At 47.2% G+C, this 26,563-nt stretch overlaps 2 protein-coding genes across 2 annotated transcripts in view; one reads left to right on the forward strand and one right to left on the reverse strand.

Annotated features, from left to right (window-relative positions):
- Positions 1-770: 770 nt before the first annotated feature.
- Positions 771-4,502, reverse strand: GDF5 (growth differentiation factor 5; the record flags this gene model as incomplete). Its single annotated transcript, XM_079718696.1, has 2 exons — positions 771-1,645; positions 3,878-4,502. 2 exons carry the CDS (start codon positions 4,500-4,502, stop codon positions 771-773), a joined length of 1,500 nt encoding a protein of 499 aa, XP_079574822.1.
- Positions 4,503-15,768: 11,266 nt separating this feature from the next.
- Positions 15,769-26,563, forward strand: part of CEP250 (centrosomal protein 250) — a 46,400-nt gene continuing 35,605 nt past the window's right edge. The window contains exons 1-6 of the mRNA XM_079718931.1: positions 15,769-15,789; positions 23,106-23,400; positions 23,865-23,921; positions 25,018-25,100; positions 25,326-25,491; positions 26,234-26,340. Coding sequence (XP_079575057.1) covers positions 23,215-23,400; positions 23,865-23,921; positions 25,018-25,100; positions 25,326-25,491; positions 26,234-26,340 — 599 coding nt within the window. The 5' untranslated portion in view covers positions 15,769-15,789; positions 23,106-23,214. The remainder of the gene's footprint in view (positions 15,790-23,105; positions 23,401-23,864; positions 23,922-25,017; positions 25,101-25,325; positions 25,492-26,233; positions 26,341-26,563) is intronic.

Raw genomic sequence — 26,563 nt, forward strand, 5'->3', positions numbered from 1 at the left:
ACTCTGTTGCTATGCCTCAGTGGAATAGATGGAGCTCTGGAAGAAAACCAGGAATGGGGTTAGAGATAGCACTGGCCCTGCTCAGCCTGTGCTCTCTGTCCCATTCTGCTTTGGGCAGCCCGCCTCCCCTCTCTGGGACAGTCATTCTTTGAAGGGTCACTGGGTCCCCTGGGGTAAATAAGAAATCTGCCACAGTTTTAGGCATGGTTTTGTTTTTTATCTCATCAATGTACATTTTAATCTAACAGTCTAAGAGCCTCACACTCCTCACCCCTGCCCAAACCCCTCCCCATCTCTCCCACCCCTGCCCAATCAGCATCCATCTGCCCCAGGGGCAGAAAGTCACCAAGCACAATGGTAATTCAAGGAGGAGGTGGCACCTGTGCCTCTCCCAAGGAGAGCCCTCCCTGGAGAGTCCAGAGGTCGAGAAGGTCCAGGTAAGGAGAGGTGGTGGGCTGAGTCTCATTGGAAAACAAGGCCTCCTGGGTCTCAGTCCCATTCAGAGTCTGTCTCCCTGGGCCTGCCCCTGCCAGTCAGAGCTGCAGAAGGTCAGAAATCCTCAGACAGGGGGACTTGTGGATAGAAAGAGACCTTCAGCCCAATTCCCACTCTGAGAGTGAGCAAGGCTGTTGAAATCCCCTTTCACGCAGGCTGTGTAGATGCTCCTGGCTGTAGCTTCCCGACCCCTCTGTGATTCCAAGAGTGCATGGAGGGGCTCTTGTGGCCAGCATCCTGGGATGTATCACCCAGGAAGACAGAGGCCAGTGCTGCTACCTGCAGCCACAAGACTCCACGACCATGTCCTCATACTGCTTATAGACCACGTTGTTGGCGGAGTCAATGAAGAGGATGCTGATGGGACTCAGCCGCGTGGGCACACAGCAGGTGGGTGGCGTGGACTCAGGGTCCATGGAGTTCATCAGGGTCTGGATGACTGCGTGGTTCGTGGGCTCCAAGTGGGAGCGCAGGGGGAACTCGCATAGCCCCTCGCAGTGGAAGGCCTCGTACTCCAGGGGCGCGATAATCCAGTCGTCCCAGCCCATGTCCTTGAAGTTGACATGCAGCGCCTTCCGACTGCAGCGGGCCTTGGGGTTCTTGCTGGGCCGCTTGCCCTGACGCGTGGCCAGTGGGGCCCGCCGCTTTCGCCGCTGGCTGAACAGGTACTCGTAGACGGTCTTATCATCTTGGCCAGAGCGGGCCTTAATCTCATTAAAGAACAGGTCCCGTTTCTTGGTGCGGCCAAACACCAGGAACAGGGCCTTCTCATGGACCTGCCGGGCAGCCCGGTCAAAGCCCAGGCCACGGAGGTCCACGGCCCGGCCCCGTTCCCAGGCCTCCAGCTCCAGGCACAGCTGGGCCGAGTTCTTAAAGTTTCGGAAGAGCTTCCAGATGTCGAACACCTCCCAGCCAGATCCATCCAGGCCTGGCATGGAACGCACATCCAGCAAGGCTGCCGGCTGTCGGCCGCTGGGGCAGCTGGACAGCTTCAGCTGGGCAGCTCGCCCACTGCCGGGGGCCACTGGCTTAGCTGTGTCCGAGGGCTTCTTCCGCAAGATCCGCAGCTCGGCCCCTAGTAGCCCATCCTTCTCCAGGGCGCTAATGTCAAACACGTACCTCTGCTTCCTGACCGCAGGACCTCGGTCATCTAGAGAGAACACCCATAAGTCATTCCCTGCAACCTCACCAAGGGAGCTGGTCACCTCAAGGCCTCAGGGGAGGACCACAGCTCTTCTCCCCTCGAGAGAACGTTCTTTAACCTCTTCCCCACTCTGACAGAGGGCAAGACCCAAATCACTGGGATCCTTTTTCAAAATAAGGGAGCTTCCTACACAGTCAACCAGGTAGGGTTGTTGATCTGTAGATATGGCTGTAGTTGATTTGAGTGATTCTGGGTGTTTGTGTCAATGAGATGCATAGCAGAGGTCCATCAGCCTTAGAACTGCCTTCTACCTGTCCCTCTCCCATCTGTTATCCAATATGATTTCTCTTTGGTAAGATAAGTGGAATGGGCATTATAATGACCCCTGTTTTTCCAGGGGAGGAACCTGAGGCTCAGCGAAGTTAGTAACTTGCTCATGGTCACCCATCTGGGAAAAAGCAGAGCTGGAAGTCCAGCCTAGAACTTTTTACACCCGATCCTGAGCTGCTTCTACTATACCATGCCTTAAAGAAGATCTTAGTGTTCTTGTTTTACGGATGAGGGACAGAGAGGGGGAGTGACTTGCCTAAAGTCACACAGCAAGTTAACAAAAAAGCTGGTCTATAAGCCAATTTTCCTGGCTTCCCAGTCTAATGATTTTGTTGTGTATGTTTCTTACGCTGCTGGGTACGTGAATGTGTGTGTGTGTGTGTGTGTGTGTGTGTGTGTGTGTGTGAATGACAGTTGGTGTGTGTGTGTATGTATGGTTCAGTTCACATGTGAGTATGAAAAGTAATGCCTATGTGAGTGACATGTTATATGCATGTATGATTGGGCTTGTGTGAATATTTGAAGGGTATGTATGTATATGTGTCTACATATATGTAAGAAGATTTCTTGTATATATGTAAGGTGTGTGTGCACGTGTGTACATGTGTGTGTGATTCAGCATGTACGTATAAATATAAGGCTGTGTGTGTGTATAAGAAGCTCAGTAGTATGTCCGAATCAGCATGCCCTCCTTCCTAAATACCAATTTGCCACTGGGAAACATTCATAATATTGCTCTAGAAGGTGACTAATTAGGCCTTTAAACTCCCCATCTCCCCCCTCCAAGCTCCCTCAGAGCTGGGGGGCACAGGGACCTATTTTATGATTCCCCAAGGGGTCACAGCTTGCTCTGGCTGGGCAGGCAGCCAGGCCACCTCCCCCAACCCCAGCCAGACCTGCTGCCTCTGTGCCTCCCCCGCCCTCTGTCATTCCCCCACTGGCCAGCTCTAATGAGGAGGCTCTTCCTCTCTCTGACCCTTCCCCCACCCTGCCAGCCAAAGTCCCAAGACTCCCAGAACCAGAACGCATGAGCTGCCAGCAACTCTAGCAATCAGGTCCACCTCCCTCTTCACACTTATGGAGAAACTGAGGTCCTAAGAGGGGAAATGACTTGCTGAGATCACACAGCAAGTTGAGAGGAAAAGCCAAGACAGTGGTGTGGGGTGGGCAGAGGGAGAAGTGAGGGGAGCAGATCGTCTCCTGGGTTCATGATAAAAATGATGTGTGTTTAGGACGGGACAAAAAGTTTTCATATTTGAAGGGCTTTCAGAAATCACCCAATCCAACCTCCATAGGGTTGTACTGATGGGGAAACTGAGACCCCAAAGGGAGAAGGGGCTTTCCCAAGGTCACACTGTGAGTTAGACCCTAGGTCTGTTGTCCACCTTGCCCCACCTCGTATATCTAGAGGTTGTTCCAGAACTCCAGTATGCCTCATTTACTGTCGTCACCTATCCTGTCGCCTCTGCCCCCCAGCCCGAAGGCAAAGTGGGAGAACCATGGGTATCTGAGGTTAATTTCTCTCTCTGCCATCTGAGAAAACCTACAACCCCCTGCAGCCTGGAAAGTCTGGCCAATTCACATAAGCACAGAGCATGGCCTGGTAATCAAGAGTCTTAGAGGCTGGTCCCCAACTCTGCCACCAACAGGCAGGTCTTATCTCCTTCCCAGGCTTCAGTAACCCCCTCTGCACCTTGCAGGAATGGCACTTGATGATCCCCAGGTGCCCTCCAGCTCTGACATGCCAGCAGCCTGGGACCTGGAGTGTATGAGGTAAGTCCCAGATACCACCCAGGCCGGATGCACACACCGTCTCCCACCAGTGCAGTGGCGGGGCTCTGAGAGCCCCCTCCATGCATGCAGATGCCCCTCCCTCTGAGCCGTGCCCCTGCCCCCCCGCCCCCTCACCTTGCCCTTTGTCAATAAAGCTGGTGATGGTGTTGGCCAGGCCAGCCTCCAACTTCACGCTGCTGTTGCCTCCCTTTCTGTCAGCCTCGGACAGCATCCTGTACAGCGAGAGCATGTATTCGTGGGGCGTGATGGGGGGCGGGCGGAATGGCTCCTTGGGCTCTCGAGGGGACCCAGGCTCCCTGGCCTTCTTCAGCAGGAAGGGGCTGGGGACAGATCCTGCCTTTGGTGGTGGCTTACCCCCAGGAAGCTGTCCTTTTGGGGTCACAGTCCGCGTTGCAGCCTGCCTTGTCTGGGGAGGGTGTCCTGGCTTGGGTTCAGGGCCACCCGATCTGGGGGGCAGCCTTTTGGGTTCATCCTTCTTGGGCTGTGTCAGGGCTCCTGTCTGCCCGGTGCCCCCCTTTGCCCTGGCATTGGTGGCCCCCCCACCATAGCTGTGACCCCCCGGCCTGAAGATGTTCTGGGCCAGAAGGGGCCTCTCCTTGGCTTCTGCTTTGGCCAATCCTGGCCTGGCCCCCTGGGGTCTCTGGCCCAAGTCAGGGGCACCCAACACAGTGCAGATGAATTCCAGGTCCAGCCAAGCCAGGTGCCAAAGCAAGAAAGTGAGGACTTTGGGGAGTCTCATCCTCTGGCCAGCCGCTGAATGACACCAAAGAGAACAGTGGCAGCAGCGGAGGTGCCTCTAGTTTGGCAGGAAAAACCATGAAAAGAGTGGACCCTCAAAAGCAGCGGCAGCAGCAGTAGCAGCAGAAGGAAAGGCTTTCTCCTCAGTCTGAGGCTCTTGAAGTCTGCCGGGTGTGTGTCTGTATCCAGTCCCATAGTGGAAATGCTCTCGTATCCAGACGTGCACCGTCTCTAGTCAGCAGCTGAAAATAACTCGTTCTTGAAAGGAGAAAGCCGACCGCCCCCTTTCTCCTGCACAACTGACTGAGGGCTTGAAGGAGGCTTGTATAAGGCTGAGGGATTTTTCCAAGAAGGAAGAATGGCGTAATGCTGCCTGTGTGCTCCAGTTCTTTTTTTTTTTTTTTTTTTTTTAAGTTTTGAATCCTTTCCAGTGAAAATACTTACACACACACACACACACACACACACACACACACACACATGCCTGCAGGTGCTCAGAAAAATCTTTTACAAACCTGAACTCAGGAATTGGAAACGGAATTCCAACCCAAACCAATTTAATTACTCTCTGATGTCATGCTGTCTAAACTCATTTAAGTGCGATATATTTATGTGAAAAAAATCACCGCTGCCCTCAGAGGCCATGGCTCATGGGGGCTCTTGGCACACAGCCCCGAGGGGGGCTTCTAGGCTTGGGGGGGGTGCCTCTCAGTCCCACGGAGCAGACTCACGGGTCTTTACCTCCACGTCACGGGGCAGCCCACCCCACCTTCCTGAGGAGAGATGCTGAGGAATGAACTCAAGGATCTTAAGCCCCAGAAGCATGAGGAGTGTGGGTTTTCAGTTAAGTCCTTGGGGTGTTTTTAAAGCAACCTTTGCGTCTAGTCTGGGACCTGATTTGTTGTTGGGGGGTGGGCAGTACAGATGGCAGCATTTACCCACAGTTTCTGTTATTTTATTAAACTTGTGGTGACCCAGAGACAGAAAAATATCAGTACCCACTACACCCCTCCCCCCAAATGCCGTTGACTGAACTCAGATTGTTACTTCAGGCTTTGGGGGGCGCTGCCGCCCTGAGCCCACTCCTTAGATGGAGGCAGGTCCAGAGTGTACCTCACTGCCACCCCAGCAAAGACAAACTCAGTTTTGTTGGGAGGGACTGGCTGAGTCCAGAGGTGGCGGCCCCAGCCTGGGGCAGCAGCGGCCCCTGCAGGAGGCTGGAAAAATGATTTCCCACACGGTGCTTTTTTGGTAGTTCTGGAAGGAGTCTCAATTCCAGCTGGACTCAGGGGGGAAAACTGTTCCCTTTACCTGGAATACCCTCCTTTCACTCCCACAACGGGAGGAAGTCCTCCTCATCCTGAGAGCTTCAGCTGAAAATTTACCTCCTCCTTCCCTGGTTAAGAATCCGCCTGCCAATCCAGGGGGCAGGGGTTAGAGCCCTGGTCCGGGAAGATCCCACATGCCGTGGAGTAACTAAGCCCGTGTGCCACAGCTACTGAGCCTGCGCTCTAGAGCCCGCGAGCCACAACTAGTGAAGCCCACGCGCCTAGAGCGCGTGCTCCGCAACAGGAGAAGCCACCAAAAGGAGAAGCCCGCACACCGCAACGAAGAGTAGCCCCGCTCGCCACAACTTGAGAAAGCCCACATGCAGCAACGAAGACCCAAAGCAGCCAAAAAAAAAGTTTCACCTCCTCCAGGAAGCCTTCCCAGATCCCCAGACAGAGCCAATTACCCCTTCTTGAACGTTCTGCTACAACACTTGTCACACTGTGAGAGGTATAGCAGCAGTAGAAGCAGTCAGGTAAGCTTCCTTCTTAATCCAAGATTCTTTGAGCCTGCCCAATAGAGATCTGTTCCTACTCTAAGGTCACCAGATTGGTTTCCCAGCACAACCTGGCACAGAGTAGAAGCTCAGTAAGCATTTGATGAATGAAAGAAGATGAAACTTACAGCCCGGTTGTCCAGGTGCTCGACCAGCCTTTTCATGGTGATACGTCCAGATCCTTGCTGATCTTCAGGGCACAGCTGCATAACTTGGCCATTTCAAGCTTCATCTGGTGCTCCTAGGTCAGAAACCCCAGGAGAGCTCCACCTCCCCATCTCAAAGGATCAATACACCACCAGACACTGTTCAGGGGGAGCTTTAAGGAAGAATTGAATTCCTTACTATCCCTCCGGTTGCCCAGATTCACAACACTTGGCTTCCCTTTTGACTTGTCCACTTAAGCAGTCATCTCTGGGGTTCCTTCATCCACTCCATCCCCACCGCCTCACTGTCTCAGTCCTCCTCACGGCCTGTCCTAATATAATTCCCTTATAACTGGCTTCTAGGCCTCCCGGATCTCTCTGTTCCAACCCTCCCTCTCTCTAAAAGCTGCCCATTGAAAAGTGCCAACTCATGTGCCCTCTCCTCCATGAAGCCTTCCCTCATTCACCAGAAAATACACATCCCTGATTTGCCATCACACATTTTCTGTGCCCCTTTCCATTTTGGCAGCTCCAAGATTACCCAGTTCTGCCTCTGCCCCCCGTCTCCGACACAGTTCATTGCTTCTACTCTGTGTACTTTTTTCATATTTAAAAAATCATAACGTAATTCCTTATAGCAGTAATAATTTATTTACATACCTGTCTCCCCCATGAGATTATGACTAGACGGCACCATATTTATCTTTCAATTATTCCCAGGGCTGGGCACAGGGCCCAGCACATAGCAGGTTCTCAGTGAGTCGTATGGATGAATGAATCTCTAACCGGCCCTTATATACAAAAGCCATCATTTTCTACTTTAAGGTATAGTTACTTGCAGACATGTCGTGCCTTCCCTGCTGGACTCTGAGTTCCTGAAAGGGAGGGACTCTCGTCTTGCCACGAATTAGGTACTTTGTAAGCCTGAGTGAGTGAATAAATGAAGGGATGAATAAATCAAAAACATCGGGAATTCTCTGGCGGTCCAGTGGTTAGGACTCCACGCTCTCACTGCCAGGGGCCCGGGTTCAATCCCTGGTCGGGGGAACTAAAATCCCACAAGCCACGTGGCCAAAATAAACAAACAAACAAATGAACAAAAATAAATCAAACAATCAAGATGCCCTTGAACATGGTTTTATAAAGAGTAAGGGCTCTTGGAGACAAACAGGCCTGGTTTTGAATTCTAGTTCTGCTATATGGTTTAGTATATTATATTATCTTTGGAAGCCTCTAAACCTCTTTGAAACTCTGAACAGGAATCATGACAGTACCTACCTCACAGGGTGTTTGTGGGGATTCAATTAAATAAATTATAAAAAGTGATTAGCCTGGGCTTCCCTGATGGCACAGTGGTTAAGAATCCGCCTGCCAATGCAGGGGACACGGGTTCGAGTCCTGGTCCGGGAAGATCCCACGTGCCACAGAGCAACTAAGCCCGTGCGCCACAACTACTGAGCCTGCATGCTGCAACTACTGAGCCCGCATTCTACAACTACTGAAGCCTGAGCACCTAGAGCCCGTGCTCTGCAACAAGAGAAGCCACCGCAATGAGAAGCCCGTGCACCGCAGCGAAGATTAGCCCCCTCTCGCCGCAACTAGAGAAAGCCCGCACACAGCAACGAAGACCCAATGCAGCCAAAAATAAATAACTAAAATAAACAAATTCATAAAAACAAAATAAGTGAGTAGCCTGGTACCCAGAAAATAATAATAGCTGCTACTTATTGAGCATATACTGGAGTAAACTAGACTCTGGCCTTTGTATCGCACTGCATTTTTATCTTATTTATCTTCACAAGAACCCTATGATGAAGGTACTCTCAGTATCCTGATTTTGCAGACGAAGAAACTGAAGTTCAGAAAGGTTAAATTACTTTTTAAGCCTAATTCCCGCTCTGACACATTTTATACCAAAGAATCCTAACCTAGCTTCTAGAAACATGAAAAGTGAAAGGGTGGTAGGGGGCAATTATGGTATTCTTGGCTTTTAGTCAAGGTTTCATCCAATGGGCTGGGACTTTGGGAACATGGAGGAGTCTCTGAGCAGGGCTATTATTTGAGGACCAGGGAACTCCAGAAATGGGGTGGGAGTCGGGGAAGGGGACTCTGGGCTTGCTTAGAAGGCCCTCTCCAGGGAGGAGCCCAGGGGACTGGCCTGGCTCTCACTATAAAGGTGACTAATCACTTCGGTCCCCTCTGGTAATTGCAACCAGATGCTGACGCTGGCAGCACTTCAGTCCCAACATGTTTAATTACTGGGACGGAGAGTCCCTCGCCCACCCCCCCCATGTCCCCCTACCTCCCCCTCTCCTGTCAGCAATATTAATGTCAAACTCGAGGTAGAAGATGGGAGTCTTGGGAAGCCACTGGCATGGAAACAACCTTTACAGTCCTTTCTACCGTGTAGAGCATTTAACTTTTTTACATGTTTCCCTATCCATCTCACAGGCACTCCACAAAACATTCTCTTAAAGTCGGCAGGCCAGAGTATTTTTTATACCCATTTCACAGATGAGCAGTTAACTGAATCATCATCAGCAGCAGCAGCAGCAGCAGCATTTTTCAAGCACTTAGCAATTTTCAAAGTGGCTTCACATTCTTTATGCTATCTGAATCTCCTAATTCTCGGAGTCAGTTCAGCATGGGTTAGAGCTGGCTAAGAGTATGGGTTCCAGGATCAAACAACTTGGTTTGTGTCCTGGCTCTGCCACTAACCAATTGGGTGACCTTGGGTATTCATTCATTTATGTACTTAATTATCCATCAACTATACACTGGGTGTCTACCATGTGTTACATCCTGGGCTTAAGCACTGTATCTAACAGTGGACTACCAAGTCTGTGCTCACATTCTGGTGAAAAAGACAGACAAACAAGCAAACAAATGTATAATTTCAGAGAATTCTAAGTGCTGTGAAGAAAAATTAAACAGGGTCAAAGGGATGTCTATTTTAGATAGGAATGTCTCTTTGAGGGGGTGATGTTTGAGCAGAGATCTAGATGTAGTGAGGAAATTAGCTGTACAAAGGCTTGGGAGAAGATCATTCCTGGTGGAGGGAACAGCAAATGCAAAGGCCCTGTGGCATGAATGTGCTTGGCATATCTGAGAAACCGGGAGAAGCTGGTGTGACTGAAACAGAGTGAGCATGGGGGAGGTGATAGATGAGGTCAGATCATGCCAGGACCACATTGAGAATGGCCTTGCAAACCAGAGAAAGGAAGTTGGATTTTATGTTTAGTGCAGTGGGAGTTTTAGTGCAGAGTTTTAAGCAGGAGATTTGTCTAACATAATGATTAAGAGCTGGACTACCTGCCTTTAAGCCCTGGCTCCCTAATTTACCAGCTGTGTAATCTCAGGCCAATTATTTAAACTTTCTGTGCCTCGGTTTCCTCATATACAAAGTGAGGCTAATAATAATATACCTGCCTCAAGGTTGTTACAAATTTTTGTTGTAAGTTCTTAGAACAGTGTCTTATGCAAAGTAAGCTCTACATAAATGTTATCTATTATTATCTTTTAAAAAAATCACTTCTCTGAACCTGTTTCTTTACCTGTAAAATTAGAATGAAAATATCTGCTTCACAGACTGCTTATAAGAACTAAATGTATTTACATATGTAAAGCAGCTTTCTTTCAGTAACTATCATATAGTAGGTACTCCATAGATTATGGTTTAAAAAAAAAAAAAGTCAATTGTTAGTATTGTCCTTGTTCACAAATGAGGAAATTGAGTCTCAGAGGAGTTAAGTGATTGACACAAGGCCACGCAACCAGAAATGATCACGGTAGGACTCAACCCAAACTCATGACTCTGAATCCAGGGCTCTTCCCCACAGCAAGGAAGGATTGATCTTTCCTGGCATCACCTTATATGAAAGGGATTGCCTGGGAGGAGGGCCTGCAGCCCCTGAACCTCCATCTGTGCTTTTTATAATCCGCAGGACATGGGCCATCCCCATCCAGGGAGCCCAGAGAGCCCCAGCAGGAGCAGAGCCGCCTAATCCTCTCCCCCACCCCCATCATCATTCCGGTTTGTGTTGTTTTAAACTTCCCAGGAGCTGCCACTCCTCTGCGATCTTCTCCACCAAGCTCTCAATGGTTCCCCCGGCTGAGCTCCTCGGGAACTGCACCTTGTCAGAGCATGTGGGCGCTCCAGCGAGGTCTGTGCATCCCACTCCCTGCAGATACTATAATCTGGAAACTGCATGTGGGTGTATGTGTGTTTTTGCCTGTTGCAGGTGTGGTGCACAAACAAAGCAACCACACATTTTCACTTTTATTCTTAAAGTATTTTTATTTTAAAACTTCTTAATATTTAAACAATGTTTTTAAAAAATTTTTAAAGTAATGTATATTAGAAAGAAAAGTAATACAAATTCATGATGAAAAAAGTTCAGACAGTACAAGGGAATACACGGGAAGGCCCCCTCCCACTCCAGACCCCCAGTTTTCCAGACCTTCTCAGAAACAACCACTTCTATCAGTCTCCTGGATGACTTTCTATGCAATATAAGCTTTGAAAAAAACCTTTTTATTGAAGTACGATGTCTATACTGAATATATTTAAATTACAAACTTAATTTTCATTGTAAAAAAAATAAAATTGAAACAATACCAAAAGGTGTTAAATTAAAAGAAGCCGCTCCCCAATCTCTCCGCCTAGAGGTAATCACTGTTAATAGTTAAGGACCTGGAAACCTTATTGTCATTCTTGAGCTCAGAAACCTCAGATTCTTGCTGGACTCCTTCCACTCCTCCCTCCATTCATCTACTTTATCTCCCACTTTGCACGTAAAAACTCTAATAGGTAAGTATTATTATCCCCATTTGCAGCGGAGGAATTTGAGGCTCAGAGAGGGGAGGCGGGTTGCTCAAAACACAAGGCAGATCCAGGAGTTCAAACTCAGGTGAGTGTGTCTGCCTCCAAGCCTGACGTTCTTCCTGCCATGTTCCTCCACCTGGTTCCTGTCCAGATTCTTAGAGTTTAGTTTCTGTGTCACCTGAGGCAGCAGATAGAGTCTCAGGTTAGAATGTAATTAAGGGCTCATCTTTTTCTTAACTTTTTTTTTTTTTTTTTTTGGCCACACCTCATGGCATGCAGGATCTCAGTTCCCCCACCAGGGACCAAACCTGTGCCCCCTGTAGTGGAAGCCCGGAGTCTTAACCACTGAACCACCCGGGAAGTCTAAGGGCTCATTTTTTTGAGGAAAGAGAGGACCCAGTCCTATGGGAGCTGTCCCTATACATCTTTTTACTGCCCAAGCCCTGAACAGTGGTGAGCAAATGGCACCCACTTCAAAGAAATGTCAAGCCTGGGTGAGTGGGTATTTAGAGCTTGACCTGGTCAGTGGGAAGGGGCAAGGACTGGAAAGAGACCTGCCCACTGAGACAGGGTCAGCGCCACAGGGGGAATAGCCAGCTGATGGAGGGGATTGTATTATTATCTAATTATAAACCCAAGGAGACTCATACGATACAACCAAGTGGCAGAATCAGCCAGAGGAGTGCCCAGAGGAAATCCCCGGCATTCCCCAAACATCCATGCCTTTGCACATCACTGTTCCATGAACACTGCTTGGAATGCCCTTCCTGCCTTTGTCTGCTCAGCAGCTTAATCCTTCATAATTAGGTTATATTGTCACCACCTCTATGAAGCCAGCCACTCCCTCTTTATAGAATTTACCACCCTGTAAATATGTGAAATATACATTACTCACCTGTCTCTACTTAAGTCTGTGGACTGAGGCTCTAGGCAGGGTCCATGTGTTATTGTTCTTTGGGTCTCTCCCAGCGTCTGGCACAGGATTTGACACATAGTAGGTTCTTAATCAATATTTGTTTAATGATAAATAAATGGACTCTGATGGAAAGCAGCGAGTGGTTCACAATCTATTACGAGATGCCATATTCTTTTGGTGCCTCGAGCTCTGCTTCTGGCAGTTAGCTTGCAGTGAGAAAGAGGGGAATGATTGAGGGTTATTTTTTTTCCCTCAATTTTTCCCCTGTCATCCTCAGCTCACCTTAGTCACTCAGAGTGTTGACATGGAGAGGAAGATGGAGCAAGGGGTGGGAAAAGTCTTTGAATTCGTGTCGTAGCTGGCTTTGTGCTTTCTGGGTTTGGCAGATGTTTATAGCTGTTTCTGTCCATCAACAAAGCATCATGGAGGGCTTTTATGGGCTCTTCAGGGATTCCCTGCTGGAGCCCTCTCCTGCACTCCTCTTAGCAAAGGCATCTCTATTGCCAGTGGTCATTTGTCTTCTCACTTCTGGAGTCCCTTTACCCCTCTAGGAGGCCCTACCGAACAGGACCCAGGATAGGCCTATGCAGCTCTCCTTCTTTTACTTAGTCCCCATCCAGCCTACAGAAAACATTCCCTGACAAATTCTGGGAGAGCAGGACAACCCCAACACAGTAGCACTCTCCTGGGTCTGCCACCAAATCAGTTAGCAGGCTTGTCTCTTGTTGATAGATTTCCTGGGCAGCAGGTAGATCCGGTCATTATGCTCCCCAACTGCAATGGGGTTGGGATGTGGTACCTCATACCCTCCTGGAACGCCCCTCTTCCAATCACTTGGCTGAAGCAGTTACATCTTCCCTGAGAAGGGTGGGGACTCACAGCCAGAAATATCTCCACACAAATTTTCTATCCTCCATTCTCTTGACACCATAGCTAAAGGATTTAAGAATGTTAAAACAGATTTTAGGCTACTAGGAAAAAAAAAAAAAATATATATATATATATATATATATATATATATATGGGTTTTTAGTCCATCACTTTGAAATTCCACATATGTAAGTTTAAAAAGAAAGAAAGTCAGTCAGTCCAGGCAGCCTCTTGGTATGGGGCAGGGGGAATATCTATAAATAATGAGCAAGCCTGGGGTGCAGGATCTACTTTACAGTCCTGGAAAAGGGTTGAGATAAAAAGCATGTTCCCAGAGATGGAATTTAGGGCATAAAGAAAGAGCTCCAGTTCACTTGGAGGGGACCACGGTTGGTTTTCTTTCAACTGATTCGTTGTCTCTCCCTCCAATCCAGCCTCCTTTGAGGCCTTCTCCCCACTCTAGTTCATCAGACAGGTTTGAAAATGGCCAGACTCTAATTGTGGCTGGATTAAGTCTTTCCCTACAGGGCTCTTGGGTCCCAAGCAATTTAAGTGCTGTATATGAACACTTTTTTTTGTCCCAAACATTCCTGGCACTTCATAGGATGTTTGCAGGCTGATGTACTCTCAAAGCCTATAGAATCTCTAGGGGGGATGCTACCCACTCTCACACATCAGCTAACTCCACTTTCTCCTCTGGCCCAGACAAAATACCCAGTTGTACTACTTTTTTATGTTTTAATACAATTTCCAACTTGCTGTTAATACATTGTATTATTATCCAATACTAGCACATAACAAATATTCCATAAATGTTTGTTGGATGAATGAGTAAATGAATAAGGGAATGAATGAACGAATTCCCTTTTACAAAAATCAAAGATCACTGTTTATTTTAATCCTCTTTGTTTATTCTTCATGGTCTTAAAGTGTATTATGTAGTTTGTTGATGGATTTTATGTCATTAACCTTTGTAACACTGAGGCTGACTCCATTCATTCATTTCATGGATGCTTATTTAGCACCTACCCTGTGTCAGGCTCTGTGTTAAATGCTAAGAATAAGTCAGACATAGCCTCCTATTCTCATGAAGCTTAAATTTTCAAGGGGGAGAAAGATAATAGGTAAACCAAAATAAGTAAGTAAAAAGTACTATGAAAAGAGTACTGCAATAGAAAATGATAGGGTATTACTTTACATAACATGATCAGGGAAGACCTAGCTGAGGAAGTACCATTTAAGTTGAGATCTGAAGGAGGGGAAGTTGTCAGCTAATCCAAGAGTTTGGGGTAAACTGGTTTAGGAGATGGCAAAGTATGCCATCTCCCTGAGGTTGCAAATGCCCTGAAGTTGGTGTAACATTCCAAATACTGTAGTGAACGTTCTTGCACACAACCTGTTGGGAGAATATTTCCCTGGGGTGGACTCCCACACAACTGAGTCTTTGCATCCTTTCGTCTGTCCAATGTCTGGGATGTTTCTTCTTCCCTCTCAGCATAGTTTGCCTTTAAGAATCACTGTCCTACCCCCCCCCCCCACTTACTTTCTCTTTTTCTCAAGGTAACTATTAAGAACTTGTTTTGTTCTTATAGGAGGAAAATACAAAGATACTCTTATCAAAGTGTTCTCTTTTCAGGTTCCCTTTGGCTGTGAATTGCCTGTTTCACTCCTGCTATCCATTCATACATCCATCTATTCACTCAGCGCTTACTTAGCTCCTATTTTGTACTAAGCCTTGTGCTGGGTGCTACAGATACACAATCTTATACAGTGTTTCTCAAAATATGTTCCCAACGCATCGGGAATCACCCAAGGTATTTGGTTGAATTCAGAGTCCCGGGCTCCACGCCTGGTTTACTGACTCTCTAGTGTGGGAATCCGAGAGACTGCACTTTAAGAAGTTCCCCAGTTTTGTTTTGTTTTTAATCCCAACTAAAACTTTAGACCCACTGAGTGGAGAAGAGAGACAGGTGAATGAAAGTGCATTGATAATTTACGCACAAAACGCTATGGAAAAAACGCCTCTAGAGTCCCCTAGAGAAAATCAGGTGTACGCATAAAATTGGACAAACTGCAGTTCTCCGGACGGATGCAGGACATTCAGGCAAAGAAAACACCCTGTTCAAAGCCATGTGTGTTCAAATGACACTGAGTAACTATGCTGTAAGTGTTGTGTTGCCTGAAGCCTTTTGGGGCTTCGGGGGTCTGAAGATAAAGTTATATCCCGACGAAGCGCCCTTGTTAATTGTACTCGGGTTTGTGGGTGGAACAGTGCGCAGGCGCACCTAGAACCAGGTGACCATACACATGCGCAATGTGTAATCCCGAAGCCAAAAGGGGTATGATTGAGGGCAGTTTTTTTCTGTTACTAAAACTTCCCTTGCTCGAATCCAGCAAGCCTGGCTGTCCACATTTCTGGCGAGGGAATCTTAATATCTCTTAATATTATCCCCTTTTTTCTTCTGGGCCCCACTTTTAAGTCGGCTGCCAGTACTCAACATGGCGGAGGCCCCTAGGTGGCGCAGTCCGTCCTTAGGCGCGCTGCACGGAGGGGCGGGGCCCTCCGAAAGGGCGGGAGTTTGAGGGGCGGGGCCTGCGCCCCAGCTCCTTGGTGGGCCCCCGCCCCCGGCCGGGCCTTAACTGCTGCTTCAGGCGCTGCGGCGCTGAGGAGCACCCGAAGAATCTGCGGGAGCCGAGCGTGGTGAGGTGGGGCCTCAAGGCAGGCGGGAGGTGCCCGGGTTAACGGTCTGAGGCCCAGAGGCCGGCCCTCTTAGAGCGCCTTAGGGAATTCCGTTCGGGCAGCGGTCTCCAGTTCCCCGGGAGGAGCCCGAGGCCCAGAGAGGGGCTGGGACCTGTCCTAGGCGGGTGTGTCCGCGTGCTGCTGCCGCCAACACTCTGCACTCCAGTCCGCGTAAAAAGGGATCTTCCGAGCCCGGGGTTGTCCGATAAGGCGCTGCGCTCTCCTAAGCGTCCCGCTCCCGGCTCCCAGAATTTTGCGGCTCCCTCTGCCTTTGGGGCTTTGCATGTGATCTGTCCGAAAGTCCAGTCCTACTCGCCACCCTACTCTGGAACGCTCATTCTTCGGGACCCACCTTAAATAGCACTTCCTCGGAAACCTTTTCCAACCGCTTTCTGAAGGCGCAGTTAGCTCGCTGCTGGGTTTTTGCACTCATTGCACCGAGTTACTTTTCCTGCTTCTCTTTTACATCCGTGCACTTGTTGGGGCGTTATGCTTTGCCTTTTTCTTCTGTATCCCAGGGTCTAGCACGTGATGATCATAATAATAGCTAATATTTATTGAACAGTCACAAAGGTGCTACGAAATGCATTACCTGTACAGGCCCATTTAATCCTCAGAGCAATTCCATAAGGTGGGTTCTATATCTTCACATTTTATGCGTGAAGAAGCTAAGGCACTCTTAGATCAATTTGCGTAGAGTCCCACAACTAATAAGTCAGTGGAGCTGGGATACGAATTCTAGGCTGTCCGTCCCCAGAGCATGTAATAATTCCTAGATTGCCTTTGGGTTTGGTAAATGTGTGTTGAATTGGTGTTTACATTAGGTCCATGAGTTATGGAGGCCAATATTATGATGCACATGAGAAAGCTTAGAAAGGAGAATTGATGTTCCCAAATGTACAGAGTGAGTTCACGAGGAACTAGAACCTGGTGCTAGCCCTTGTTCCTTCAGTCACACTCTACCTTTCTTTGGTCCTTGTCCATCAGAGAGCCGAAGACTTAGACCTCATCATTTCACACCCTTTAGAAAGTGTCCCTCCCAGAGCTGTGATTTCATATTTCATGATTTAGGGGGCAGCATTTTGTAATGGAAGAGCGTAGAGTTACGAAGCAGATTGGGGTTCAGTAGTTGCTCTGCCGCTGACCAGTTATACCCCTTCCGTGTTTTGAGCCTTAGTTTTCTTGTCCATAAAATGAAGGCAATAATTTCTTCCCAAAGTGTTTTTTATGAAGATTGCAAATAATTGTGAGAGAGTAAAGTGCTGTACAAACTACATGATCTGTTTCTTTTGGGGTTTTTTGTTTGTTTTACCTTTTAGAAGGTTATAGAACTGTCAGCATTTTGCAAGACCTTTGATATGGATCATGTTGCCTAATGTTCTTATATCCATTCCTTTAGTCAAATATCTAATGAGTACCTGCTATATACCAGGCACTGTTTTAGGAGCTGAGAATACAGCAGTCAACAAAACAATATTCTTGCACTTGGGAAATTTACATTGGTTTAGATATAGTACACATAATACTCAGATAGGGACAGATGAAGCATGGTAAGGAAAGTAGAAAAATACCAGGGACTTCTCTGGCAGCCCCGTAGTTAAGACTCCCCGCTTCCACTGCAGGGGGCACGGGTTCAATGCCTGGTTGGGGAACTAAGAGATCCTGCGTGCCGCGTGCTGCGGCCAAAAAAAAAAAGAAAGAAAGAAAAGAAAAATACCAGTTTGTATGGAGAGGTGGTGGTATTTTATATTGGGTGGTTAGGGAACAACTTACTGAGAAGGGAACATTTGAACAGAGAAGGTGGCAAGGGAGCCAATCATGAGGATAACTGGAAGAAGAGGCCCTGGATGAGTGTGTGGCTTGGTGTGTTCCAAGCATGTACAGCAAGGAGGGCTGTGTGGCTGGAGGGATGTGAGCAAAGGGGCGAGGAGTAAGAAATGGAATTAAAACAATTGGAGGCTGGGATCAAGTAATTAGGACCAGGTAAGCCAATACAGTGATTGTGGTTTTTGCTCTTGATTAGCCACTGGAGGGTTCTAAGTGACCGAATCTGTCACTGTTTTAATATTTATTTATTTATTTGTTGCTTTATTTATTTATTTATGCCATACCATGTGGGATGTGGGATCTTAGTTCCCCAACCAGGGATCGAACCCACGCCCCCTACAGTGGAAGCTCGGAGTCTTAACCAATGGACGACCCAGGAAGTCCCTGTCACTGTTTTAAAAGGATCACTCTGACTATTCTGAGAAAAAGCAAATTTTGAAAGCAAGGGTAGAAGCATTGCTACCACCTAGGAAGCTTTTGCAGTTGTCCAGGTGTATTAGTTATCTATTGCTATGCACGAAATTACCCCAAAACTTAGCAGCTTGAAACAGCAGTCATTTATTATCTCATATAGTTGTGGGTCTGAAATCTGGGAGCAGCTCAGCTGGCTCTTTCTCGCTTAGGATCTCTCAGGAGATCGCAGTCAAACTGATGTCTGGTCTGCTCCCAAGATGTGGTTCCTTACCACTGGGCCTCTTCACAGGACTGCCTGGGTGCCCTCAGGACACAGCAGAGAGAGTGGGGAGAGAGCAAGAGCTAGAGAGAGGGGAGGCCTTTTATGACCTTGTCTTGGAAGTCATTTCCACTTTATTCAGCTTCATTAACTTTATTCCAGATCATGCTCAAGGGGAGAGAGTTTAGGCTCCACCTCTTGAAGGGAGGAGTATCAAAGAATTTGTGGGCATACCTTAAAGCCACCACATCAGGCAAGAGTGGCTTGGCTCAGGATGTTGGTGGGGGTGGGTCAGAAGCGATAGGAACTGGTAGAGCCAACAGGATTTGCTAATGGGTTGGTTATAGGCTGTGGGAGAATGGAGTCAGTATAACTGTAAGGCTTTTGGGCTTGAGCAACCAGAAGGATGGAATTAGCACGTACTGAAATGGGGAAGATTGGAGGAACAGGAGTTCACTTTTGGATGAGTTAACTTTGGGATGCCTGTTAGACATCTATATGGAGAAGTTAAATAAACATTTGGATTTAGTATAGGAGAGTGATGTGCCAGATGGGCTGGAGATGTAAAACTGGGAGTCATGGGTGTATAGGTACAGTTTTAAGCCATGAAACTGGATGAGATTATCTAGAAAATGAATGTAGGTGGAGAAGAGGTCTGAAGCCTGAGCCCTGGGGCCTCCAACCTTGAGATGGTGGGGAGGTGAGGAGGAGCCAGCAGAGGAGACTAAGGGGAGAGAGGCCTTAGAGGTAGGAGGAGGACGGAGAGAGAGGCCCCACATATGAGATTTATATAAGGAGCTGTGTGCTAATTTCTTTTTTTCTGGAATAAGAAACAAATTGTCTCTGCAGACAAATATATATATATATATACACACAGTTTCTTTGCTCAGGAAATAAAATGTCTGTGCCCTCACGTGTTTTTTCTTTTTTGCTTTAAGTGACAAATTCTGTTTCATAATACCAGTTCTCCTCTTAGTCCTTGTAACATTTACACCTCTACTTCAAGTTTAGGTGGTGTTGCTGCTATTTTTAATTTATTTAAATACTCCTTTTGGAAGAATTTGGATGAGAGGAGACAAAATATATAATTTATGTCACTCTTCTCTCACTCTTCACCCTAGGTTCAGAGGTCACTGCCCTTCCCAGCCTGGTTCCTAGCAAAAGTAGGAAGTCAGTCTTCCTCACTGTGGCCAGTTACCTGATGCTAAGCTGGGGGAATTCATGAGTGTTTACAGGATAAATTAACGTATAAAAGAAGTGAATCTTTTTCCTTTTCCTGTGGTAATGATAACATCTATTCAGTGGTTTACAGTTTACGGAGCACACTGACATCCATTATTCTCATTGAATGCAATTCAGTCTGTTACCATTTGCCAGCTACTGACCTTTTCCTTTCCTGAGGGCCATTGAAACCTACCTTTCTTTTGGAGCTATGCTAGTTTATTTATTCTCTGGCTGATCCGACAGTGTGTTAATGAAAAGTGCTGAACTGTGTCTTGAGGAAGCTCAGAACTGAATCTCAATTTCAGAAAAATTCCTGGTGTAATTTTTCTCTGTTCCCTCCATCTTTTTATTCCTGTTTTTTTTTTTTTTGGCAGAGGGGGGGCGTTAATCATAAAACAATTCAAATCATTTTTTAAATAAACTTAATTTTTAGAACAATTTTAGATTTACAGAACTTGCATAGTACAGCAAGTTCCTATATACCCTGCACCCAGTTTCCCCTGTTAGTAACATCTTACATTAGTATGGTACATTTGCTACAATTTCACATCATTTTTGAAGTAAGTGGGGCATACCAATAAAATATGAACAAAATGAAGTTACTTCATCTCTGTAAGCCTCAGTTTCCTTATCTGTAAAATGAGAGGGTTGGACTAAATTTTTAAATAGCTCTAAAATTTTTAAGTTATCTGCTAAAGTAAAATAATCATATAATTCTAATATAATTCCATTTTTTTACTGAAGTGTTACTATCATTTTCTAAAATAATGTATACACATTAACAACAGCCTTATTCTAAAAGAGGATTTAGGGAATTCCCTGCCAGTCCAGTGGTTAGGACTCTTGAGCTTCCACTGCAGAGGGCGCAGATCAAACTAAGATGTTGCAAGCCACTAGGCGTGGCCAAAAATAAATAAATAAATAAATAAATAAATAAATAAATAAATAAATAAATAAGAATAAAAGAGGATTTAACAGGAGAATTCCAGGAACTATGAGAGGGCTGCTTATATATTAGGTTTGTATAATATATATAAATATATATAATATTATTATATTAGGTTGAATTACGTGAAATTATCATTAGGTTAAAAAAAGGGCAGATATTGGCAATTTCATGGGGTTTAACCGAATGCTTTGCGGGGTAGGGATTCAGAGGAGGGTTAGGGAGCCTTTGGGGCCTCTGAGACTCTGCAAAAGCCTGGCCCATCCCTCACAGTGTTTGGAGAGAAAAGGCTCTTCAGGTCCCTTGAAGCATCTCAGAGCTACTCTTGTTGTTACTCGTGTTGGCAGTAAGAGCTATTTCCCAGCAGGTTTGTGCCTCCAACCAGAAGAGAGAGATTGAGCCAGCATTTCACAGCTGTGGTGGAAGGGCAGAAAGGGAGGACACTGGAAGTACTAACCCAGTTGATCAGCTAGGAAGAGGCATCCTGGGGTGTTGGTGCCACTATGCCTTTACTGGTGCCACTCTACTCTTCCTACTTTATGCCCTTTCCTTACTGTCTGCTACAAGCTCAGCAAACCCAGGTATCTGCAGTTGTCCAGGAGGTGATTAGTAAGCTGAGTTTTCCTCTGTAACTCTGTTATAAGAAAAACAATAGCACAAGTGCAATGACATGACAACTAAAATCTGCTATCGGTGTGAGGGAGAGGCTAGGCCAGGGCAGGGGCCTGAGACTAAGGTGAACTGGAGAGCATATGCCTTATCTAAAGGGGCCAGACACTGTTGCACTGCAGCCTGTTGTCGCCTTGTGGGAATGTGGGTCAAGGGTCACTAGATATGCTGATTATCCAAAGGAGCCAGAAATATGAATTTTTATATGTATTTTGCCAATCGTAAATGTTGGCACCTAACTTAAGTTCTTAAAAACCATTGTATAGGCCACACAATGATTGAAAAGAACCTGCAGGCTACATTTGTAACCTCTGGCCAAGGGTTTAGATCTGCCAGGAGTGAGGCCCACATGCATTTCTTCATTATGCGTTGTTGACAAGTTACTAATGACCAAAATGAATTAGCTCCTGCCTTTGAGGAACTCACAGGTTAGTGGAGAAGATAGACAAATAGTAATGATAAGATGTAACATAGACATTCTCTCTATACATTAAATATAAATTTATATATGTCGTATATATGGCTATAAAACGGATAAATTATTCCTGGATACATCTGGGAGGACCTGATAGGAAGTGGCATTTGAGCCAGGATGTAGAAGATCAACAGTTTGGTGCATTAAAGGGGCATGGGGCCCCTGAAACTCCCACTGTATGTGCAAATGTTACATTTGCATTTGCTGTATATGCCATTTTCTTCAGATTATGAGACTGATGCTGCCAAGAAGGCAGCTCTAATAGACCACTTTCTTGATAGGTAGCTGGAAGTACAGATACTCCTCAAACCTGCTGATGGGTGTCTCAGGGCTGATAAGATGAGAGAACTCTACCCCCCTCCTCTGCCCCCAGGTTATCGTGTGTTTTAGAGGCCTAAGCAACTCAGAGGTCATGGAGCTGGGCACCCTCATTTTTGGATGAGGAGCCTGAGGAAGTGGCGTGCTCGAGGTCCTAGAGCCCATTAGAGACAGAACTTGGACTAGCACCCCAAACTCTTGGTCATCTTGCCTCCCCGTCTGCTGGGTGTCTCTGAAGTCACTGGTTAGGCTGGCCTCCCTCACCTGCCCCCGTTGCCCTGTTCTGGCCCATCTCCTGGTGGATGAGGAGGGTTTGCCATCCTGCTGAAGCTGGTCCCTTCTTCCCTCTGTTTTTTGGTTCCCCTGCCTGAAATGCCTGCTACTCTCTGTCAGAGAGTCAGATTGCTTGTATTCAAATCCCTAGTCAACCAAATGCCAACTGTATGAACTAGGACAAATTGTTTAACCTTTCTGATTTCTCAACTAAGGCTTAGCCTTTGTAAGCCTCAGTTTCCTCATCCATATGTAAAGTTAAAATAGTACCAATGCTGAAGTATGATAGGAAAGCATTGGAAGGTTTCAAGATTCTTGTGAAGCCAAAATGACATGGTATGTGTAAAGCACTTCAAGTGACTGACCCATAGAAGCACTTAACAAGTATTAATTATGATGATGATGATTCACAATGTTCACAGCCCCACAGGTTGGGTTAAATGTCCTTCTGTTGTCTTCCCATACTATCCTGTGATGTCTCTGTTATTACTGCACAGACCACATTGCATTGTAATTGTGTCCATCTCCCCTGCTAGCCTAAAATCACCTTCAGTGATTCATTCAGCAGATGTTTATTAGGCACTGTGCCAGGCACTAGGGATGCAATGGTAAACTAGGAGCTCTTGGTTGAGTGCAGAGTTACAAAAGTCATGCCAGGAAACACTAGTCCTGTGAGCTTGTGTCGTGGTCCAATAAATTTGGGAAATGATGCTCATCACGTTCCCCCCCCGCTTTAGAGATTAGGTCCATCTTAGTATTTGAAAAGCTCTGAGGAGTACTGTACTTTGTCCAACCCAATTTTACTGGACTTAATGAGTATTTCCTGAATAAATTTGAGTCATCTAAGTAGTTCTTTCATCTCCACTGTGTGCTTTAGTCCCCAGCTCAAGAGGAGGTCCAAGGGACACAGCAATGATTAGAGAGCCTGCTAGGAGCGAACAGCCTCTGGCAGCATAGGGACCTGTGGACTTCTGTCTGGTGCCCCCATGGAGACAGGGGGCCCTGGGTTGAACAATATGAAGCCCCGGTCACTGCAGCTGATGCTGGAGGAGCAAGTGCTGGCACTACAGCAGCAGATGGCAGAGAACCAAGCAGCCTCCTGGCGGAAGCTGAAGAGCTCCCAGGAGGCTCAGCAAAGGCAAGCAACCCTCGTGAGGAAGCTGCAGGCCAAGGTGAGGCAGCTGCCCTTTCAGGAAGGGGAAAGAGGAGAACACTTGGGGCTGGGGACTGAAGCGGGATGAGGTTTGCAGAAGATGGAGCCATGTGGTGGGAATGTCCTAAACAGCTCTGTTTTGATATCTACAACTTCTCCACCAGCCATCTGCGATGTCCCTTTCAAAGGTGACCTTCATGAGGGTTAAGTTAGTTGTCTAGGATTACTCTTCTGGTCTAGAGCTAGGATCTGATCTTAAGTTTTCCAGTTCCAAAGCCCATGAACTTCCTTCTCCAATACAAGAGCTGTATAGAACATATGATTAAATGACCAAATGGAAACTGTAAGATGTTATGGCCTCACTTCACTGTCATCACCCAGTCCCTCATTCACAGCGCGTTTGCCCATGACCCTTGGGGACCTTTGCTTTGGGCTGTTGGTACCAGCCGTGCCCATTGCCGTGTCCTGCTCTGTTTGCCTCAGGTGTTGCAGTACCGGAGCTGGTGCCAAGAGCTGGAGAAGCGGCTGGAAGCCACTGGGGTGAGTGAGGCTCTTCTGTGCTCCTCCTGAGCCCTCAGGGAGTATAGTTAGGCCTCATTTGCCGACTGAGGGAGGCTGGGGTGTGATAAGGCGGTGTTTGGAAGAAGCCTCTCTTTCGTCAGCCCCTGAGAGCTTCATCAGATACCTTCACAGGACCTAGCTATTTCTGCCCCATCAGACTCCAACCCCGGGCTCTCTAAGGACAAAAGGAGCTTTAGGAGACTTAATATTACCAGATTGGAAGGGGTGTGGAATCCGAGAGAAGAGATGCATTTTTCCTCCAGGAGGTGTCAGTGTTTATCTGTCTTGGAGAGATGTGTGCCTTTGCAGGCCTGAAAAAAACGTATTTGTGGCAGAGAGATTTCTTTGTGCTGTGGGCTGGGTAGAACTGGCTTTCAAAGACCTATCTGCCTTTCTTCCAGCTCCCTCTCAGCATCTTCTCACATTACCCTTGGAAGAGTTCTCTCAGGAAGGAAAGGACGAGACTTAACTATGTACCATTCTATGTAGGCCAGGCACCCTTAGGCATTGTCATAGAATTATGTCACTTAACCTGCAAAGCAACTTTCTCAGGGGAATGATATCACCTTCATTTTGGAGCTGAAGACTTTGTGGCTTAGAGAAGTTATAACTTCCCAAGGTCCAAAAATTAGTGTAGTAGAGGCCAAGACCATTAGTGAAAGCTGTATTTTATGCTTCTTAGGTCAAAAATTCTTTTCACTACCAAATGCCATCTTTCAGGAGAAGTCACTGGTTTACGTTTGGAGAGAGGGATGCAGTGGGTTTACTTGCAAAATGAAGTGATTGAGAAAAGAGACATATTACTAACAAAGGCGAGAGAATAAAAAGAAAGCTGGGGAATTCCCTGGCAGTCCAGTGGTTAGGACTCTGCGCTTTCACTTCTGGGGGGTGGTGGTGGGGTTATCCCTGGCTGGGAGGGGTGCTAAGATCCCACAAGCTGCTCGGTGTGGCCAAAAATAAAGATAAAATAAACGGATGAACTTTAAAAAAAATAAGCAGGCTGCAGTAGAAGGGGGCATCAGGGAATTGGTCTCGTTGGAGGTAAATAAAGAAAGCTTGCTTTTGTCTGGCTAAGGGACCGGTCCCTCAGAGGTGGGAAAGTGTGGAGGAGCCAAACCTGGAACAGCTGCTAACCCGATTGGAGGAGGAGCAACAGAGGTGATGGGCCCCAACTTTCTGGCCTGGGTGGTTGGCAGGCGGGTAGAGAAGGTTGATGGAAAACCTCTGTCTCGAGGGCTAACATGGATTAGAACCAAGGACTTCAGCCTTAGCCCTCCAGTTCCTGGCAATGGAAAGTTCCAGTGGTTGTCGTCTTACTCCAAGAGGTCCAAGGGTTGGCTCAGACCTCTGTTTAGTACTTGCTCCTGCCCCTCCCCAGTGCAGGTGTGAGAGTCTAGCGGAGGTGAACACCCAGCTTCGGCTGCACATGGAAAAAGCTGACGTGGTGAATAACGCGCTTCGGGAAGATGTGGAAAAATTGACAGTAGACTGGAGCCGGGCCCGGGATGAACTAATGAGGAAGGAGAGCCAGTGGCAGATGGAGCAGGAGGTAAGAGAAACAGTGGGCGGGAATGGTGAGAGGAGGACTTGCAGTCTGGGCGCTGCCTGGTCAGTGCTGGAAGGGGTTAACTTCAGGACTTGGATGGAAACTGAGCTGTTGTTAAAGTCTCTGGCAGTCCTTACCTCTCATGCTGGCAGCTCTGCCCTGCTTGGGCTGTCACCTTAGTTCTGTGCTTACCTGCCCAGTCGAGGTTTTGCTGGCAGGTAGCATGACACTCAAAGCAACTCTGTTCCTGCATAGGTTTTAGATGGATCTTAAAGTTTACTCACCCCCCCTCATCTGGAAGTCTGCAATCTAGATGCTAAGGAGGTAGCTACTGAAATTGAATGGGGAAGACATTTTCAGATCCCAGTTAAAGGAAACTAATGTTTCCTGGGCCGTTGCTCTGTGTCAGGCATTATGTTAGGTGATTTACATATGTTATATCATTTAATACTCATTATAAGTCTGTGGTGATGATGGTCAGAGCTCCCCTTTGTTGAGCAGCTACTGTTTATCCTTTTCTAATCTAGCTCAAAGAAGGCCATATACCATCCTAGGCCCTTTGACCTCGTGAATCCCACTAACTTTATTAAACACTTCAGCATCGCCTGAACATAGACACCCATTCATAAGCTATCTCCTTTAAGTCCCTCCACTTCCCCCCAATAGTCAGGAGGAATCCAAGACTCCTGTGTTGGCAAAAGACGTCCTCTGCCCTTTGATATGACCTGGGTTTCTGAACACACAGTTCTTCAAGGGCTACCTGAAAGGGGAGCATGGTCGCCTTCTCAGTCTGTGGCGGGAGGTGGTGACCTTCCGTCGCCACTTCCTGGAAATGAAGTCAGCCACTGACAGGTCAGTGTGGAGGTGTGACGGGAGGAGGTTTGCCCCTACCAACTCTATTCGCATGACAGTGGGCTGCTATAGAAGGGAATCAGGTTGTGGGGGAAAGGCAGGGGTGGAAGAGTTGGTGGGGAGGGATGGAATTGTTGGATTGTTGGATTGAGATAACTTTTCCCAGACCTGCTCCTCAGGCTTCCCTGGGCCTGACCTCCACGCTCCCTTTCCTGTTCCTGGT

The sequence above is a fragment of the Hyperoodon ampullatus genome (assembly GCF_949752795.1).
Source record: "Hyperoodon ampullatus genome assembly, chromosome: 14".
Lineage (NCBI taxonomy): Eukaryota > Metazoa > Chordata > Mammalia > Artiodactyla > Ziphiidae > Hyperoodon > Hyperoodon ampullatus.